This window comes from Sander lucioperca, chromosome 18 (assembly GCF_008315115.2).
Source record: "Sander lucioperca isolate FBNREF2018 chromosome 18, SLUC_FBN_1.2, whole genome shotgun sequence".
NCBI classification, from domain to species: Eukaryota; Metazoa; Chordata; class Actinopteri; order Perciformes; family Percidae; genus Sander; species Sander lucioperca.
Window position 1 is genome coordinate 12,952,930 of NC_050190.1, and position 20,794 is coordinate 12,973,723.

The window sequence follows — 20,794 nt, forward strand, 5'->3', positions numbered from 1 at the left end:
CTGAATTTACAGTGCACATGGCGGAAAGCCTTCAGGACAACAACTCTTAAACAGTTTCTGTCTTGGTGCAAAACTCCTCACACATGCAATATGTCCTGAGAATAGAGATGTCAATGGTTACGACCCCCCTGAAGCACGACCACGCAAGCAGAGAGACCGTGTGTGTGTGTGTGTGAGGCTTACATCTTGCCTAGCCTCTGATAATTTAAGGCGCCAGCTTGTTTTAATTACTGAGAATAAGTGGCAGCATTTGGTCAGGTTTATGGGTCTTCTTCAAAGAGCAAGCTTGGTTTAGACCAACCAATCTGTGGGACTGCAGAGCTGTAAATCCAAATGTGAGCAACTACTTCCACTAACAATGCCCAGGGCAGATGCAGGCAGCCTAACAGAGGCGGATAGAAAGAAGCTATTCAACATTCAGTCTGACTGAAGATGTCATCTAAAATGATGAATACCAAAAGGAATTAAAAAGTCTAAATGCATGCAATATTATTTGAGAGAGCTGGACCCCACATTTGTAGGAAGTGTTAAAGTGAACTCTTCTCTGCGCTGACTCGGTTTGACAAGAGAAACCCTTTTTTACAGTACAGACGTTGCAATGTGAGCAGACGATAATGGAAACAAAAGACATTAAGACATGAAGAAAGGGAAATATATCAAATGGACTGAGAACTGGAGTCGATTGGGATTGCTTTTGGATAAAAACTCTCAGTGAGTACAGTTCCAGCACAGGGTCACTGCTGGGTTGGGGTGAAGGGTGAGAGAGGACTCCTGACTTTTCAGTGAACTCATTTCTATTCTCATACAACACCTAACTCCCTGCTAATGATGAGAGCCCTGAGGCAAAGTGGGCTGGGACACACGGGGCTGACTGAGCTCAGAAGCCATCAGACGTCTGCAGCAGCCCTGGCCAACTGTTTCCACTCAGACACCGACTTCCTAAGAGCAATAAGGTACAGTCTGAGCCAAACAGGATCTTGAATGATTTGTCAAAAGTATTTCACTGTCTGCCAAATCACTACAGGCTGAAGACTAACTGAATACTCATTAAAAAAAGAATACAATTCCCTACATTGTATGTCAGAATCGTGTGTAGCTGCACATTTGATTTGATTCCTCTGTACGGTAAACTCTGCCTGGGACGGTCTTCACAAGGTGTCAAAGAGGCCAAAAACCACTGAGCCTGAAGAGCAAGAAAACAAAAATCACCCAAAGAATTAGATTTGAAACAGTGACCAGCTGGTCTTGCAAGTCAGCCAAATTAGCCGCTTATGCTTTTGATCAAAACAGAATTAACCAGGAGGGGTCAAGATGTTATTGCACAGCAGGGTTCAAGTTCTAGCTGAACACACTTGCACATCTACTGTATAATACTCAACAGGACTCCATGTATCACACTGAGCAAAAGGCCCTGCTGATACAGAGTGTAATTATCAGTCTGGACCTGCACCTTTCTAATTTATCTCATTATATATATATATATATATATATCTCTCAAACTCAACACTTAATTTAGCTACTTTTGCTTCAAGAAGCAGAGACAACTGTATATTCTCCCACAAGGAGCACAATATCATCCACAAAATTTAAGCTAAATAAGTTTGGGAGTTTGTGAGATTTAGTTTTTTTTTTTTTTTAAAATACTAATTTCAACCTGCATACTGGGTCCAGCAATCCGTGGAAACCTACAGTAGTTGAAAAAACTGCTACAAAATGCACATTTAAGCAAAGATATAAAATTACATCATGGTGGAACAAACCAGTGGTAGTGTATTTTTGTGTGGTGTCATGTGACGCTAATGTAACAACAACAAAAAAATAGCCATACTTGAAGTTATGCTTAATTAAATTGTTTCAATGTAATGTGTTAGGTCTACTGCGTGGGCAGACAGGTGTTTTCAATTACGGCTGGCTGATTAAACCTCTGCTCAGTTTGACAGAGCTATGCTAGCTAGGAATTGCACGAGGTCTCCAAACCAAACTCAGTAACGTTACCAATACAAATGATAATATTTAAGCTAGCTAGCTTGTCAGTTCAACCACATTAAAAACATTCTCACACTTACCTCTAGTGGTATCTAGCTGTGCAAATAGCTGGAGGTTGGATTTGTTTTCAGATATTTATCCGAGATTTGTCGCTAACGTTACCCCAGTATGATAGTGGTGAATAAGTTGTTCTGATGTTCCAACACTGACATGTTACATTAGCAAAATTCAAATGCGACATTTATTTTCTGAGACAACTTCCCCGTTAGTCTGGTTAATCCACATAAGACGCTGAGAACAATATTTTTCAGAATTAGGCCTCTTACTAGGAATATATTGTCCATCGTGTCCTAGGTGCATCAGGAGAATCAATCAACAGTTTGACACGCCCACAGTGATGAGAGGTCATATCAGGCACTGGTGGTGGTGTAACATTTTGCGTTAAGAGCCTTAATATTGGCATTTCTCCAGATTTCCATATACCGGTAGCCTACCCTCGATGTTTAGGCAAATACATGTCAAATTAGGTAGCCACCATTTATAGTTAATAGTTGAGTCAGAGCATTGCTGTGGATGAATGCCTTCTTTATTTTGTGCAACAAAATTAATTTAAAATGTAGACTATTTGTTACATGTTTTGTCTAATGCCAAGAGTAGGCTACCATATACCCCATTGTGTTGTTTTATATCAAACTAATGGAAATCTTATTAGTTTGTAAATTGCATAAAGACGGAAAATGAAGGTGTGCAAAAGTAAGCAAGCTACACCAATGTCAGTGTGTCATGCTGTTTTTGTCAACATTTAATTTCTTATGTGGTTTAGGTTGTACCTGTAATGTAGGAGGCAATTAATGGAGAAAAAAAAATGAAAGAGCAAGTAGACTGTTGTTTGTGGGTAGAGTGATGTAGAGCTGACAATAATGTAAATGTTTGGATTCCCCAAGAAGATTGCAAACTTTCAGCCTTTTCTTTTTTGCAGTGGCGTGGAAACAAACAATCCCATGACTGTAGAATATGTGACCGAGGGAAAAACATTCAACTCTGAATCATCAGTTAGAAGAAACATTTTATTCACAGGTACTGTAAAAGTAAAACACAAGCTGCCGTATCGTACATTTATACACAGGGTTTGAAAATCCTATACAAAAACTAAGATATTCGAAAATATGAGTTTTGATATGAAATATGACCTCACATATAATAATTTCTTGGAAAAAAGGTCTTGGTTTGGTAATAGTTATTTAATTTATGAGCCTGACCCCACATTAGTGAAAACTGAAGTTATTGTAAAAAATTAGAATGATAAAAATGGAGTAGAAATCATTCTTAAAAAATGATTAAAAAATCTCATGCAGCATCTTCAGAGAGGGCCTGAGAGAGTACATCTTTGTAAAAGAAAGAAAAAAAACAAAGTAATATTTGTCAGAGATATAGAAATCAAACATACCAAAATACAACAAAGCCCGTTTGTTTTTCATAACAATCATTTTTACCGATCATTTTGTTCTGTGTCAGCCGTTTGATTTATAACAAAGCACATTATAGCAGCTACAAAGAGCTGATATCATGATTGGTTTTCCTAAACAATGTCCCGATCATTTCCTCTTATTCACTGCATAATTTCACAGGAAACTAACAATTCTTGAGTCACTGTTTGAGACACTGGATCAACTTTGTTAATTTGCCTATTAAAAAAGCAATAAAAAAAATGTAACGGGAAAAAAAGAGGCCAAACTGTGTTGCTGCCCTTTAGTCAGCATTGAGGTTCTTACAGTAGTTGCAGTAAATGTATTGGAATGCATAGAGCCGAGGCTTGGTAGCGCTTGAAAAAGTATTGTATAGGAGGCCAGTAGACTTGTGCAACCTTATCTGTGCCTCTTTGTTTTACAGAGTATAAATGGCACCCAGTCAAAGCCCATTTGGAGAAAAATTGGGCTCATGGATTAGCACTGCTATCAGTGTAACCATTCATCATGCTATCCTCAATGGTTAGTGTAGAGAAGGTTAAGTCTCTCAGGGTTGCTTGACCATATACTGTACTGAGGCACCAGAGAGAATGGCTGAATCAAGAATAATCACTCACTATCCATCACAGTGGCCCTCTGATTGATATGTTTTGGCGTAATCACTCATTTTCAGTAAGATAAACACAGGCAAGCACAGCTTGAATAAGCCCTCCATCCCCCAACATAACTGCTGCTCTACCTTAGTGCATCCACTGAGACCAATTTTGATCAAGGCAACTGGAGGGAAAAACATTCACTCAACCCTGCTGGCTTTCACAGGCCAGCTGGCAGGCGATGAGTGACAACAGCAAATGCAGTCCTTGATGATATAACATAGTCCAGTTTGAAAATCTAGAAAACTACAGAACCAGAGAGTTAACATAAGGCGCAAGAGGTTGAATGAACATGGATAAAATGCTGAGGTTTGAAACAAGAGAAAAGGCAAAGTCTGGGAGCGCAATAACATTAGCTTATTGCTTTTTTCCTCTTTATTTTTTTTCCTTTAAAAAGGACATTTGTACACACCACATAATCATATAAATACACTATACAATGCAATATAAAATATTTTTCTTAAAAGCAATATGTTCAGGGTTTGCTTAGGTATGCTTAAGATACCTGCACCATGTGAAAAATAATGACTCAAAATAAAATAATACAAAAGGCACTTCCAGGTGTTGTTCATTGACTCTTGAGTAGGTGATGGCCACTGCTTTGCCATGTCAGGCAACAACAGTTGTGCTCGCGTTTCATTTCTCTGCCATTAAAAAATGTCCTGGTCAGCGAGGCACTGTAGCTCGTTGTTTTCATGCAAAGATCCACTCTCATGTCACCTCTGTCACTTGTTGTTCTTCATTCCAGTGATATCAATAGATACATTTCATCATCCTTTTTCTCACTTCCAAATTTCTCTACCTCAACTTTCTTTTGTCCTCAGACTTCTACTTCACGCAGTCCCTCTTGAGCACCAGATTTTGGCATGCTGATGTCAAAGCAGGTCACCATCATGACATGGGACTTGCATAGATTGACACAAAACTCCAGCTCCTCTGTGGCCTGTGCCAAAGCCTCCAGATACTCCGGAGACTCTTTATCCAAATTCTGGTCCACCTCAACTGTTAAGAAAAGGGGAAATTTATGTTTGGTTACATGGTTTGTCTCTAAAGATCTTTTAAAATTTAGATATCAACTTAAAGCAAAATAACATTTAGCAGTCACTTACACTCTCCCATCCACTTGCTGGGGTCCATCATTAGTCGGGCCTTGGTGTCTTCCAGCTCCTCCAACAACACCTCATACTTTGCCCTCAGTTCCCTCACTTGCTGTTGCCTTCTCTCCAGCATCTTCAGTTTACTGTTGAAATAAAGCAGGCCCTGAGAGAACAAGGGATATTATTAATTACAGTTGTTGAAAGTAAAAAAATCCCAAAACTTCAAACTGGCACAGCATTTAGTAGGAAAACTACCAGTAAAAGTAATTCTTAAGCTACCATATTACTATGTCATGTTTTAGAACCCAGCCCTCAAAGAGTATACTGTACTGTACTGTATACTGAACAGTAAAGTAGCCAATACAATAAAAAAAAAAAAAAAAAAAACATAATCTAAGAAGCTGAGTTGTGATGTAAATGTGGAAATTTATGTTTCCTTCATTGTGGGATGATGTATGATTATGGTTATGTAACGACTGTAATACAGCCTGTGCTGCTAATAATAAAATCTCAGTCATCAATAAAATTAGCTCACCTTGTCAACGTCCTGGAATGGTAGCTGAAGACAAGATTGGGGGAAACAGATAAAACAAGTTAGCATGTTCATCAGACATAATATTATATGAATAGCATATAGTAACAGTAACAGTATGTCATTTCGGAATAGTGAGTGATAGTCACAGAAAAGCAATTTTGTCATTCAGGAAGTGATTGCTAGAAAAATTAAAGTTCCTTTTTCTGTAATTGAAAGTAAATCAAACCCCATCTAGCTGATTTTGTATCTTCTCTTAACAAATCCCTGTCTGGCTGCGGCAAACTTGTGCGAGCAGTTAATGATCCACAGAAGAGGAGTCAGCTATTAAAAGCAGTCAGGCGTCCAGTGATGATGAGTACTAGCGGTGAGCTGATTTGGGCTGGTGTTGGGCGCCCCTGCATTCATCACACATTCCCTGACCAATCTTCTCACACTATCTTCCTTTTCATTCTTACTCCCCCGCACACATCACCATCGTCAGCAGTAAGCCGAGTCATCACTCATATCCAAACCAATTAACCCTCATCAGTAATTGCCTCCTGAACTCTTGACATTCCCGAGGAACGCTGCCAAAATACCACGCTCTGGGAATCTGGACGCAGACATTTAAACTCCGGGATTTGCCACTGAGCTGACTGAAGGTCAGATGTCTGAGACATATTATTACTGTCTTGTTCTTTAAAAAGAAACTGGGAAGAAGTGAGCTAAGACATTCCCACAATGCAAGTCAATCTGACACATCTTGAGCATGCATTGCATCAATGTCGCACATGCAAAATATGGCTGAGGCTCAGCAAGAGGGATTCACGAGACCTTAATCCAGACATAACATTATCTTAAACAAGTTCAGCAAGATGTACCACCATGTAGAACAAGTCGGGAGAGACCCTCTGCTCACCTCTGTGGTTTCCTCCTGACGCCGCCTCTGGAGCCGCTCTACATCATCAATCTCATACACCTTGATCTCAAAAGGCTCCTTCAGAGGTCCTGACATAGGAGGCAAGTCCACCCACTGGCCTGATGTGCCCACCTTCTTCCCAAGGGAAGAGGAGTCTGGCAGGGGTGCAGGGATGAGCCGTCGTCTCTGGAAACCTATAAAGTCAGGCATACAGTCAGACAGGAACCGTGGTAACATAAAGTAATAGTGTTTGCTGGGATTTGTGAGAAAATATGTATGAGTCTCACATTCAGATGTAAAGTGATGCAAGGCTTTACATGGGCCGGCAGAGTTGCGGTGATTGAATATTTATAAGGGTTTCAAAAGGATGGTTTAATGCACATGAATTCCAATGGTTATATATACAGGGCTACAAAAACCTGAACCAGGTCACTGCTGCTCCTGTTCAACTAATCTTATCTGATCATCACACATTTGAGGTTGTCTTATTTGAAACATTCATTATCATTTTCCCATATATGTATGAATAATGTATTCTGCTGATTCAGGAGGAGAGAAAATCCAATGATACACTAATTTGTGAATGTAATAAGAATGGATTCATAAAGTTAGAACTGCTATATGGCTAATATCATAGGAGAGGGCATATATTTCTGGATACGTGCAGCTTCACAGACAAGCACTGTTTGGTAGATCTCACACTGCTATTACCAATATGATGTGTGTGAATATTACCTGTAACTGCATTGGTATGTGTTAAACCCCAAAATCCAAATGAGTTTCTCACCATTTGCTCTCTTCTTGGGATACTTGGAGCTCCTTGTTCTGCCTGAAGATGACATGCCGCTCTCGCTCATGGAGTCATGGGCCGAGGAAGCGCTGCCTGTGGCTTCGCTGTCACGGATCATGCTTTCATATCCACTGCTGCCACCACTGTGGTAGAACAGGGCTGTGCGGCCCATAGCTGGAGGCATCTCCCCGCTCAACACACTACTGTTGTCACTGCCATGGCCGCTGCTGTAGCGTTGAGGCCGCCTGGGTGCTGTGATTTTGCTGTACGGAGAGGGCAGCATGGCTATGGGGGATTTGTCATCACTCACGTTCACCCCGCTGTCATTCCCGCTGTCTGAATCTCCTGAACCTCTCATGTGTTTGCCTGATATGTTGCCTGTTGCCAGTTCACTCACACGGCTGTTGGCAGCCCTCATGGCCTGCTTGGTGCCCATGATAGTTCCTCTCCCAGGCTTACTGCTGACCGCAGCAGTGGCTCGAGGAGCTGATGTCCGTCCTGATGGAGGGAGGTTGGCATTGGTATTTCTGGTCACAGGGGTGGCCAAAGATTTGGTAGAGGAGCTTAGGCCCTTGGAGTTGTTGACTGACAGTGAGCGTGCCTTACTACCATTGACTGCTCCTAATGCTCTGGGATTTACAGAAGCTTTTAGTTGACCAGGTTTGCCAATACTTCCACTTGATGGGGATGATGGGCATGTAGCTATAGGAGAGCTGGATGAATTAGGAATACCAAATCTAGGAATGGACTTGCTGGATTTGCTCCCAAGACTTGCACCACTATTCTCTCTGCTAAGCGCAGCTCTGGAACCCGATAAGGACAGGCTTTCACACCTTTCCAGGGACATTTGACTGCCATAATGCTGCCCAGCCTCTCCTCTCGGCCCTCTGGCCTTCAAGCTGGAGGTAACTTTGGCTGTGTTGAGGCTGGAGGTTTTGAAACTGTCCACTCTGTGACGTACCTCAAGCTCATCCTCTGATACAGCAGCTCTTGCTCCAGAGGCCCTTCCTGCTTCCCCATATGCTGACTTTAAGGCACTTTGGGGCAGCAGGATCTTAGTCTTCTGGTCAAGACTGGACTTTCTCACTGGAGGGGGGGGAGGTGAGGTGCAACCAGGTTTAGGGAGATTGCTCACTTTCTGTGAGCTAGCCTTGTTGTTTTTCCCCAGGGAGGAGTATTTAAGGCTTGTAGTAGATGCAATAATATCTTGGGTCACCTTGTAGTCTGTGGAGGAATGGATGACGGGCACAGTTCCCAGGGTGGTGGCACCTCGTCTCAACTGAGGCATTTTGCTTGGTGGATTCTTGCTGACTGACTTCTCACAGCCATCGACCACCCTCTGGGATGAGGTAGACCCCTGTACCTTGGGTGGGCGAGGTACACTGTTGCTGTTGTTGGATGTTTTGCTATAAGGGATGCCACTGGGGGGATTTCGGAGGAATTTGCTGGTGCTGCTGGAGTCTGAAAACTGAGGCTCTGAGTGGTTGTCAACACGCTGCCAAGGATCCTCCTGCTTAGCCTCTTGCCTTGGAGGCTCTCTACTGTTGCTGCTGCTACTGCTGCTACTACTATGAGAGATGGATGAGGTAGGTTTAATCTTCCTGGGCAGACTGGAGTGGACTATGGAGGGGCCCTGTGGAAGCTGAGAAGAGCTAAGCGAGTGAGCTTTAGTTATTTTAGATGTGAATCTGAGGGAGCCTTTGGCTGATTCTGGAGATGGGGGACACTTTGTCAAAGATAGTTTGCTTGAGGCGGTACTATCACTGTCTAGTTCAGAAAAACTGAATCCACTGTCATTTAAGGAGTTCTTGGCATCTCTAGGAGAGGATACACAATGGAACATATCCAAGGAATCAAAGTAAAAGGCGGCCTCTGGTCCCATGTGTTTGGCCTGTGGAAGGAAGACGTCTGTGGAATGAGCCCCTTCACTCTCCAAGGTGCAGACACTAACCTCACTCAGCCAAGAGCTGATAGATGAACCCCTGCTATCTACACATTCCATTGCTCCCTCCTGGAGGGGTGTGACCACTGCGATATTCACCTCTGATCCTCCCAAGGCTGACGTGTAGGCGTCAAATTCATCATTGATGCTGCTGATGATGCTAACAGGTCGGGAACCAGAGGCCAGGGCCTGAAGGGAGCAGTCACTGTTAAAGCTGATAATGCTGGATGGCCGACCCTTGTCTACAATACTGCCTATAGATAGCTCCTCCACCACAGTGAACACCAGCTCATCCTCTCCATTCAGCTCCACGGGCTGCTGCAACGTCACAGTGGCTCTCAGGATGTCCCGATCCAGACATCTTTCCCTCAAGGTAGAGCGCACCTGGCACACCTCCACCGGAGCTATGAGAAGAGGGGAAGTGTAAGGATCCCTCTTTTTCACAGCCTGGTGGCTCATTCCTACAGGAGGCATTCTGGTGCTGGATCTTTCCTCATTGCCAGTATTTGCCGCTCTCTGCTGTGAAGGAGGTGGGGCTGGCTTGGGCAAAGCTTTCTTGTTGAAGTATACCTTCTCCCTCACCACAGGCTCAGAATTGGGCCCTGAAGCAGTTGCGAGTTTGTTAGTGCTAACTCTGCTTTCTGAAACCAAGGCTTTCTCGCCGTCAGCGCTGGTCCTGCACACATTTTGAACACTATCTGATGGTGCCATTTCTGCAGGTATGCATTGTGTCTTGGCATTGTCCAGTTTCGATTTAGTGTTCGGGCTGCAGGATGGTTGTGCAGTAACAGATTTAGGGGATTGTTTGGGTGAGATGCCCTCTTGGGTGTAAGAAATATTTGCTACAGTCTTTGGTGAAACAGAGCCTTGGCTCTCCTTAGATATGTCGGCCTTGGGGCTAGCGTGGCCTCGCTTGCCCTCTCCAACAAAGGCAGTGGGTTCTTCACTGCCATCTATACACTCCAGCCTCTCCTGGAGCTCAGCAAATGTGTTGCATTTAAAGAACTGGTCTCTGTCCAGAGGGCCATCTTTTCCAGACTTCTTTCTGTTCAGGGAGGGGATGATTGGAACAAAGGCAGGTGGGCCTTCATTGTCACTAAGCTCCCTGTCCGAGATGGCAGTTCCCCCAGGGCCCACGTAAATGACAGTGTCACAAGACTGTTCACTACTGGAGGAGTAGTCTGGGTCACTGAGCATGGAGGGCAGGTCTGGGTCCAGGGCTACCGTCCGAGGATGGAACGACCGGAGGTGGGGCGGCCGGCGGATCCTCCCCTCCTCACAGGAGCTTTCCCCTCCAGATGAACTGGATGCATACTGCAAAGCAGAAGAAAGGTTAGTCTGGGTTTAAAAAATGATCTCATTAAGCGCTGACAGTAATGTGATTCTAATGTGATTCTATCTTCAATATTAATGTAACAATCGTTTTTACAAAACCATTTTAATTCTTATAATTCATAGTAGATTCATTTCTTAACAAATCATAAAGAAACCAGTCGTAAGGCAAATATGAATTCCTATGACATTACCAGTCAATATTTATCTAAAGGTTAAAAGTGCACATCAATAGTCACACAGAAATTAATGTCAATAATACAAATTGCTGTACGTGGACTGCATTGTAATCATGCCTGGGACCAATACCAAATAAATACATGCTGTCATTCCACCTAATTATCTGAAGCATATATTTCCCTAATCCGAGGGAATGCATTACACACTTCCTTGGGCAGTGGTATTGACTACATGATCATGTGTTGAGGTGCCAAGAAAAACTAGCTCTGAGTTACTGCACTAATAATCTTTCATTTGAAGAAGCATTCACACATTCATTTGCTTAATAGCTCCAAAATTACTTAAGGAGGAAGAAAGATTTAGGGACATGAGTTGTGGCATGAAATACGAGGAATGCAATCAAAGTTTCACATGAACATTTGGAATGTAATTGCTATAATAGCAATACTTAAGTACAATGTTAAATTAATAATTACTTTGCAATAACATTAAATGGAGCACAGTTATTCAGGATTTGTTATTTAGAAGTATTATAATTTAAGTTGCTAAATGCCTGTAGTTAACTTGTAAAAATGTACCACTGGATTTTCTTTCATTACTTATTTACCAGTTTATTACTGCATATGTTAAACCATATTTATCAGTGCTAATCAGTTTATCAGTGTACCTTAGATTTCTTCTTCCTCATGCGGTGGATGCGGGAAGCCAGCTGGATAGTGGTGAGTGAGTCAGTGTAGTTGGCGGGGGCATCGGAGATGTGGGCGATCATGGTGGTTCTGCAATTAATGTTGCCAAGGGACTCCCTCAACAACATTGTCAGTTTGCTGTCCCTACAGGGCACATTTACATGTTTATTAGCAAACAGCACAGTAATATTTCAAAAGAACAATAAAGGTAGGTAACATGATTCCAGGAGGAGCCATTTTGACTTCCCTGAGCTGACAAATACTCCTGTGACGAGTCATTAATCTTTTCATACCTGAGTAACTATAATACAGTATAATCATGTGCAACAACAGTGAAAGCTATTATGAGACTAACTAAACAAACTAAATGAACTGTCACACAGCAAACCTGCAAGACTGACGACAAAACAAAAAAAAAAACTATTACTTATAGACAATAACTTCACAGGAGCTAAAACACAGTAAAAGAGACAGCAAAACTAGTAGTGGTTTCTTTCAGGTTTTCTTACCTGTAAGGTACATGTTTTGCTCCATTTGCTAAAGCCATGATGACATTTCCCAGTGCATTTAGAGAAAGACACAAGCCTCCCCCTCCGTCTCTGCTTTTACTTAGGACTTTTTCACAGCTCCCCAGGTCGATGAGGTGCAGCCTGCTCCGTCCACCTGACACTGTGCCAATGACAGAAGAAGAACCAGGTGAGCTAAGTCCAGACACACCCTCCTCGAAGGCAGTTCCTCACGCACAGTGCCATGATGACAGGAGTGGCATGGCTCAGCCCCAGACTAGAACTGTCTAATTTATGTATGAGTAAGATTCTCACACTGAAGTGATTCAAATTACAGCCTGACTGGTTAACTCCCACCAGATGTGTAACTCATGGTAACATGGAGGCCTGTGTACAGTCCCCTCCTACTGATTTAAAATACAGCGAGAGGGAATTGGCTATCATTGTAAAAGTCACAGGGCTACACACTGTTACGTGGGTGACTGATGTAATGGCTAATGCAGCAGCAAAACATTAAACTCCTGTCAGTAAGGCTTCAAATCTTCATTCGCTGTTGACCAAAGCATAATAGATGCATGCAAACACATTTCTGTATTGCAGAGGCCACAACCAATTCATCCATAAACATTGCAATTAAGAGGCCTGTCTAATGTTCCAATCATACCTATAGTGCACTTTTCTGCCACAACTCACAACAAAACCACCTCATGATTATTCAGTGTGAAAGGGAGGTCACCTTTAATTAGCTATAATTAAGAGAGGATATGGTAAAATAAATTATACTGCAAATGTACTCATTCTTAACATATAGGCTAGAATATATGTAAAAGTGCTGTAAAATTGAACACATTAGTTTATTGCATAAATGTGAGGTGGCAACTTTTTGGAACACTGCTAGAGTTGTAGATGTATCTAATGGTACTAACTTCCTCCCTTGCCGCTCTTCTCCATGCGGTACTGGTAAATGTGCAGAGTGAATAGCATGTGGGAGTTGCGTCGCTCCTCCTCCTCCACGTTGGGTCTGCTGGTGCTGCGCGCGGCGATGGCCGCATCCAGAAGGAGGGCAGCTTTCTCAGCCGTCGGGGCACGTAGCTCACTCTGATTTTGGAGCTGTGGGGGGGAAGGGGTGAGGAGACAGAGAACAGGGTTGGGGTGAGCAACGGAGACCACATAGGGCTAGAGAAAGATGACAGATGTGAAAAGGATACCGGGGAAGAGCAAAGAGAAAGAAAGGGGAGCCAGTTAATTGGACCCCGGCACACATTTCTTGCCCATTAGATTGGGTCTCGGGGGCGATTAAAACAACAGATATGCACACAGAGGGAGGAGGATTAGGAGAGGTAATGGCGGAGCAGGAGGCAGGGGCACTTTCCTCTGCATGGATGTGAGGATGGTGGTGGTGAGATACAGAAAGAGAGGAGGGGAAAAGGAGGAGATAGAAGAGAGAAAGAAGGCGGGGGGCATCATGAAAGGGAGCCCACACGTGGCTGTTGAGAGGAAGAGCATGAAGGTGCTTCACAGAACTGCACAGCCTTTGAAGTCAGAGTCCATACAGATCCCCAAAAAACAACATCTGACGACAACACCTGTGAGTGCCTTCAAACCTACAGTCTTTCACCATCCCCCAATAACACTTCTATTGTGCTGTAGAGGGCTAGCGCTAACACACGGGTAATAGATGCTGATGGATGCTGACATGAGAGTCAGTATAAAGGTAAGAAGAAAGCCATCAATACCACAGATGGGCCTGGTGGAAATATAAAACGAGGATTTGAGAGGCAGGTGGGATAGAGCGAGGCGGACTGGGAAGTCCTGAGAGATAGAAAACATACACACATACACACACATGCACTCACAAGAAAAAGTCAAACATCTTTGGGAGAGGAAGAGGTAGATCAATACTTAGACAGACTAAGACTGTATAAATCACAGAGAATGAAAGGATAAGCGATCAAAGAGAGTGGAGAGGTGGAATGCTTCTCACCTGAGTGCCACAGATGGGATCCTCTCTCAGGTGGATGCCAGGGGACTGGCCCTCCTGCAGGCTGCCGGTGGACACCTCAGACAGCAAGTCCTTAAGCTCCTCATCTTTCCCAAAGATTTCCACCGCAGACACTCGGACAGAGAAGCGCGTGCCCGTCTTCTCCTTGCGCTCATTGATGAGCTTGAAGAGCCAGGAAATGGCACAGGGCACAATGCCTAGGCTCTGAGTGGAGCTGTCTTTGCCAATCATGGTGTATGTCTTGCCTGGGGACGTGTGAAAGAGAGAGGGGGATGGAAATGGAAATATTGCCTTGTGTCTGAAAGCCAGCTCCACTCACTATATGTTGTAACAAAAATTAAATAAATAAATCTTTCATCACGCTGTCTGGAAAGGGCAGCAAGTTGATAGAAAAGACATTGACTTTGATTTGATATTTTCTGAGGGTTATTGTGTTTAACCACTGCTGATTAAAAAAAAATCCAGTACATGCAAAATAAAAATACCCTACTCCAAGGACCCATTCCAGAAGCAGAGTAATTCCATGGAGAATTATACCTGGTAGAAACAGCAGCATGAGGAGAGCAAGCCCTTCAGCCTAAGAGCACTGCCCAAGCCAATTACTAAGATTTTAATTACAGACTGAGCCCTGAAGCTTGGATGCAACACTTTACCCCCCTCACCCCCACCCCAGACTCACTACCCATTCCTTTTCCTCCAATCTCGCATTCCTTGACTCACCCCGGTGCACCGCTAAGCCAATTGTGGACATCAAGTGCAGCTAACAAAGGGCAAGGAGAGTTTTCTTCGGCTAACAAAGGCTCTTGTCTAATCTCTCGCCAGTGGAGGAGCTTACCGAGCTTGACTTGGCCGAAGCAGAAGATGCAGCCGTCTGCACCGTTCACCACAGACTGGATGACCTCAGCTACTGTCCCTGAGCACACCTCAGCCTGTGAAAAGCACACAGTCAATTTACAATTCAGCCACATTCAAGAAATACAGTCAAAAAGGCATACTGAGAACAATGAATGCAAACAATATCCTATAAACTAAATAGTTATTTGGCATTGGTTACACCCAAATCACATTAATGGTTTCAGTATTTTTCGTCACTCAGAAGTGTGCGGTTGTTTATGTGTGCCCCAACGTGTGGCTCGTTTTTGCAATCTGTTTCAGCATGGGTCCTCTGGGGCAAGGCTTCTGCAGCAGAGGCCCCTTCTCATACATCAAACTGCAAACAAGGCACCTAACAGCAGAACAGCTTGCTGTTACTGTTAGCCACCAGCAGTGCTGTCCCAGCGGCACAATCTAGCAGCTTGGCTTCAGCTTGCAGCAGCAACATTTAGGCTTTAGCTATCATCAGCTTACTTAGGAAAATACTTGCTCCAAGTAGGTGGTATGATAGAAGATCTAAGACACAATACTCTCGCATCTGCTCTATTAGCTATTTAGAGTTTACTGCACCATGGGGAAATGCATACAATACTTGACCTCAGATTTTTTTTAGCAAACTTGTGACATAGATCCAATCATTCCATTAAAAGACTATGGTGTTTGTTTTAAGATGTGGAGAGAGCAAAACTGGTCTACTCCCAAGTCAGCATATAGTAAACATGTATCTGACCTTTGTTCTCGGTGGGTATGCCTGCTGTGGGCTGCAGAGTGCTGAGGTTAGATATAGCTGTTCTATGAAAGGAGAGGTAAGATATAACCGGAGTGGATTCAAATCATTCCCCAGAGGGCTTAAAATGCCCAGCTGTTTGGCCCACACTGGTAAGAATGCCCTCTGACCCAAGACAGGCATTTTTTCTCTAAGCCCCTGGGCACACCCTGCCAGCATGAAGACATCCCTTTGCCCTTGAGAGGCTGAATTCCCACACGACACCATAAAAAAACACATGCGTACACACACACAGACACACATGTAGTACACATCCCCTGCCGGCCCTTACTTGTGAGGCATCCTGGGTAAAAACAGCATCGAAGGCGAATATCTTTGGGACCGCCACAGTGGCGGATCTCCTGTGTCCTGAACTGGAGTGTGGGCTGGACGCGGGGTCGTAGAGGGTCAGCTGCTTCTTCCTGCTGTCCACTTTCAAGAAGGACTGAGACTCGGAAGAGTCTGCAGTCTCCAGAGATGGACAGATACGCATCATCACTTTCACCTAAACCACAGAGTGAGACAGATAGGCAACAACAAAAAAGGAAATAAAAGGGTGGATTAGAAAGTGAGCAAGCATAAAACGTGAAAATGGACTCAGCTGAGAGATGTAAAAATTCATTTTTTCAGGTTCAGCACAGAGGAGGAAAAAAATCACAGGCTAAGCTTAACATCTTTTTTTACAATGCACTAGCAGATGAAAGAAAAGAAATGTAAGTTAGGCATTCTGAAATTATAGGTTATAGGTACCCAAACTGAGCGCATGGCTCAGCATTGTGCATTAACATCACATCCACTATGTCAGAGTTCATGGACATCGATGGTTGCCGCGGAAACACTCAGTCTCACATTGACTGATGAACCTGATGGGTCAACACATTGCCTAATGGTGTCAGTGAAAGGCATCAAGGTGTGTATTGAAAGTCACAGCAGAAAATTGTGGAAATTAATGTGTGAGGCGCCACGCTGGGGGATTATCCCTCGAGCGGGGTTGTTTTTCTGGACCAGGAGCAGTTCACCAGCATGGGAGTGCAGGAGCATATGGCCCCCCTCTTATCCCTCCTACACACTATTACTACTTCACCTCTCCCTCCCCTCTGTTGCCTGGAAAATGGCAGCTCCCCATTAAGAAGCTTGAAACCCACCCTGTTGCATTCTGGGGCTTGACATTCATGAATTGAGCTAACAGTGTTAACGCATTCCACAGGTCACGAGACAGCTCATCATGCCCGCATGGTACGCCGCTAAAAAGGATGATGGCTTATATCTAAAGGTGTTGATTCGTCACTGCTCTTACAAGCCCATTCGTGTCTAACGTCATTGCTATGGTTACAGGAGTGAGGTAATTCTGCCAGTTGTGTATAGTGGCACCTCTTACAAGTGCATAAAGATTTCACCATTTCCTGCCTCTACCATGCTGTGTAGATGTACTGCGTGTGGTTTGTATGGGTGTGGTCGTGCTTGTGCATGTCAGGCTACATGACACCCCCTACATTACAATCACCTTCTTTTGTAATTCTGACAACTCTATATGGCCTTACAATCTGATGGTCAGAAATACACCTCTACTACAGTATATCTCCAAAGCCACTGCAGTAACATATCTGTGACTGACAGGAGACATAAACGGCTCTTGGGATATGTATAGCAGTCTTTGGAGTCCCTGTCAGCTCGCTGAGTGTTTAGTGTTACACCTAGCATTATATCAACTGAACGGTTTCTATATCCTACAGTAGTATAGGAAACTCAATCCTGAGCCATTTCAAAGCTTCTTGAAAAAGGTGCCTATGATGCCTCTCAGGCATTGAAATAAAAACCTTCAAATATAGCTAACTTGGGTTGCTAACTCCCTTCCCTTTTTGACAGAGGACTGTTTCACTCAGCCTGCAATTCATGCCTACACAAAAGGCCCATTCTTCCCACGACTAGTATATAAATATTGCTACAGACTCAGGCTCCAGCACTCTGAAACAATGACACTGGAAATCCCTTTCTTTCAGTTAGTGAATTCATCTTGCATTCTGCAGGCCAAGTGCAAACTCTCTTTATACTCCGCAGGGGGCTGTTATCATGACTGACGTGTGCATATGTTGAGTAAATTACATTTGCCATGACATTTAAACTGGGCTTCCAAATATGACTGCTGAGTCTCTGTCTACCAGACAGAGGCTACTAATGTCTCAGTTGTATTTATGCTGGCAGAGATCAGATACTGAAGGCCACAGAGGATTGGCTACAGCCTTTTCACACCTCGGACTTAGTGCTAATGGCCCTGTTTCCCTGCCCCTTGATCCCCCACAAAATCCATTAGTGTGGCATGACATTCCTCCATCCACTCAACTGTCTATGCTTGAAAGAACTGTGTCTAGGTCAAAAGTGGAAGAGTGGAAGTGACTCGCATACGGTTGATGGAAACAGGACATTCACCGAAGAATATGAAACAGACACAGGCAAAATCAAAACCGTGTAGGTTACTGAAAATGTCATCGCAACTGTGATTCCACAAACGAAAGAGAGACAGAGACAAATAATCAAAGAAAGCACAATGATCATTTTGTTTTACTATAAGAAAACCTTGGCTTGGAACAATGTCATATATCTTGATTTCCCCTTTAAAGCCAGGCCCCTTTGGCTGTACAGATGTATAGTATACCTCAGGTGTGGGCTTGAGGAGGCTTGTTAATAAAAGTTTTTTTTTATGAAGTCCTTGTGTCAATGGGAGATTTACAATATGTGTCAAAGTCTCAACCGTCTGGATACCTGGCAACAGAAGCGAGCATTTCCTATCCAGGTGGGATCTAATCTTGTTAGGGGACTTCTTCTGCTTTAGAAATCCAGGACGCCAGCTCAGACAAACAATAGCCAATAAACCACAAAGGAAGAGCGATGTGTTTATACAGCTTTGTTTAATGATCGTCCTATTGCTGCCAGCCTGACTTTCATCATCGCGGTCTGTTCCTAAAATGGAGTTAGAAATCCTGCTGTTAAACGTGACCGCAGATGTGTGGATTATAGTTTTTGCTGTCTTTCTGTATTCAGACAGAGGAATTCTGGTCTCACAAACTGCATGAATTCATGACATTCCAGGAGGCTTATGACTCCTGACTAGATCTGCATGGACTGGACCAGACGGCACGGTGCCTGTGGACCAGTGTGTCGCCCCCCCTGTATTATACCCCTCAAATAGGGGCCTGTGTGTATCTGTATGCATGTGTGTATGTGTGGTTGTATAGGGTGGGGGGTTATGAGAGCTTAACATGAGCGGAGTCTGTATATATCTGTACTTTGCAAGCATTAAATCATGCATCCAACTTTGAGTATACTGATCCGCTCTCACCTTTCCCATCCCTGGGTTCTCTTTCACTTTGGACACGGCTCGGAGTAGGCATGGCGGGGCAGGGGGCGGCAAGACCTGCAGGATGCCGCTGAAGTTGGTGGGGTAAATGGAGGGCTCCTGTGGATGGAGCAGTGAGGGCTGGTGCTTCTTCCGCTTGGAGGACAGATTCAGCTTCTGAGCTGCCCTGGGAAGGGAAATAAATAAGGTTGAAGCTAAACTTAGAACACCACCATTCTATACAGTTTATACATAAGCAAATAAAAAATGTTCTGCTCAGGTGATGTTTTCGTCCAGCATGGTACCCAGCCAAGAGCTTTTATAAGGGTGTGCTGCATAGCTTTTAGAAATCCCACGCTGAAACTGTAACATAAAGGTCAACAAGCTCCTTTAGGTTTTCCTAAGGAAAACAAAGTCAGCAGGAGAGCTACACACTGCCATCACTCCTGACCATTCCCCACCACGAAACTGATTTTCTTCCAACTCCCACCTCAAACTCCTCTGCCAAGGAACATAATGCTTCGGCCCTCAACTTCAACTAGAGCAGGTATAGAGTGCTCTTAAACCTTGATTTTTGCAACAAAAAACTGCAAATCCATAAAACCGATTGCCAGGCAGGGCTCCAAATATAGGCTGCCATAGTAGGAAGGCACAGTAAACGCATGCATTTATCTTGATCAAACACAAAACAATTGTCATAGACATGACAGGTGAGGACTGCTGAAACACTGCCCTCTGGGATTTACTATGACTATCTCTATTACTTAAGCTAAGCAATTATGACGGAGTATGTTCACCCATCATTCAAGTCAAAGCTGAAGCGTGTACTGGTTGTTGGGAGTTTTGATAATTTACATTAGACTAGCAGGCCAGCACTAGCAGCTGAGAGGCAGGTACAGTAGGTAAACCCAACTGTCTTCTCTACTTTATTAGACAAATGTCTGCCTGAGCAGAACCCTCTGCTGTAACTGAATCCAGCTTTTGACAGTCCTCTAATTAAAATCCACTGTCATCCTGGCCTCTTGTCTCCCCGATTCAGCACTGAGGAGACATGGATTGGACACAGGGCGAACTGAGTTGTGCACATGCACTCCTTTCTGTCTAAACGCCTTCATCTCAAAGGACAGCACCAATATGTCTGCATGGCCTGCAGGGAATCTGGCCAGACTTTTGAGTGGTTCCAGGTATGGCCTCGCCCTGGATCAGCTAACACCGTTCCTCAGCTGGAAATTCAAGGTCAGGGAGGAAAGTAATACTCAGAGGAAATTCAAATGCACTCAAATGGTTTTTACTCAAGCAGTCGGATTTCAGAGCAATGCAGGGAAGACAAAGACGCGATTGTCAAAACGAAGGAAAGAGTGGGATGGGGAATGAAATCAAATTGGAGTGAGAGATTAAAAGATGAGAAATCTGCAGAGCAAGGGATTTTAGGAGAAATGAAAGAAGCAGAGCATGTGAAAGAGCAAAAAAGGGCAGAACCATGTGTGTCCTGGTGAGCAGCAGTTTCCTAATAGGCCAGCCTGAGCTCATTAGTCCTCCTCTGGGCTCCTTCGGACAGGACTGGGTAGGCTGCTGCCAAAAACACAACCCCTCCCCCCCCCCCTCCCTTCCATTCTCTCTTCCTGCGTCCCAGTGACAACCGGCCCCCCTCCTCTCCTCAACACTCCCCCTCTCCACTGTACGCCCCCTGCAGCGACAGCCCAAGAGCACAATCAGGGAACACACTGCCGGCTGATGGAATAATTATT

General features: G+C 44.0%; 1 protein-coding gene and 1 long non-coding RNA gene across 5 annotated transcripts in view; both read right to left on the bottom strand.

The window, feature by feature from the left end:
• Positions 1-533: 533 nt before the first annotated feature.
• LOC118493736 lies at positions 534-1,826 on the bottom strand. Its single transcript, XR_004895708.1, has 3 exons — positions 1,655-1,826; positions 1,073-1,183; positions 534-939 (listed from the first exon to the last, which is right to left on the bottom strand). It is a non-coding gene; the product is annotated as an uncharacterized LOC118493736 (long non-coding RNA).
• A 1,208-nt stretch (positions 1,827-3,034) lies between these two features.
• kif26ab (kinesin family member 26Ab) overlaps positions 3,035-20,794 on the bottom strand; it is a 71,225-nt gene continuing 53,465 nt past the window's right edge. For all 4 annotated transcript variants that reach the window (XM_035994590.1, XM_031278665.2, XM_035994591.1 and 1 more), the window contains 12 exons: positions 19,050-19,233; positions 16,005-16,217; positions 14,909-15,002; positions 14,056-14,318; positions 12,998-13,181; positions 12,075-12,234; positions 11,547-11,709; positions 7,423-10,681; positions 6,636-6,829; positions 5,738-5,761; positions 5,215-5,365; positions 3,035-5,107 (listed from right to left, as the gene is read on the bottom strand). In XM_035994590.1, coding sequence (XP_035850483.1) covers positions 4,926-5,107; positions 5,215-5,365; positions 5,738-5,761; positions 6,636-6,829; positions 7,423-10,681; positions 11,547-11,709; positions 12,075-12,234; positions 12,998-13,181; positions 14,056-14,318; positions 14,909-15,002; positions 16,005-16,217; positions 19,050-19,233 — 5,071 coding nt within the window. In that variant the 3' untranslated portion in view covers positions 3,035-4,925. The remainder of the gene's footprint in view (positions 5,108-5,214; positions 5,366-5,737; positions 5,762-6,635; positions 6,830-7,422; positions 10,682-11,546; positions 11,710-12,074; positions 12,235-12,997; positions 13,182-14,055; positions 14,319-14,908; positions 15,003-16,004; positions 16,218-19,049; positions 19,234-20,794) is intronic.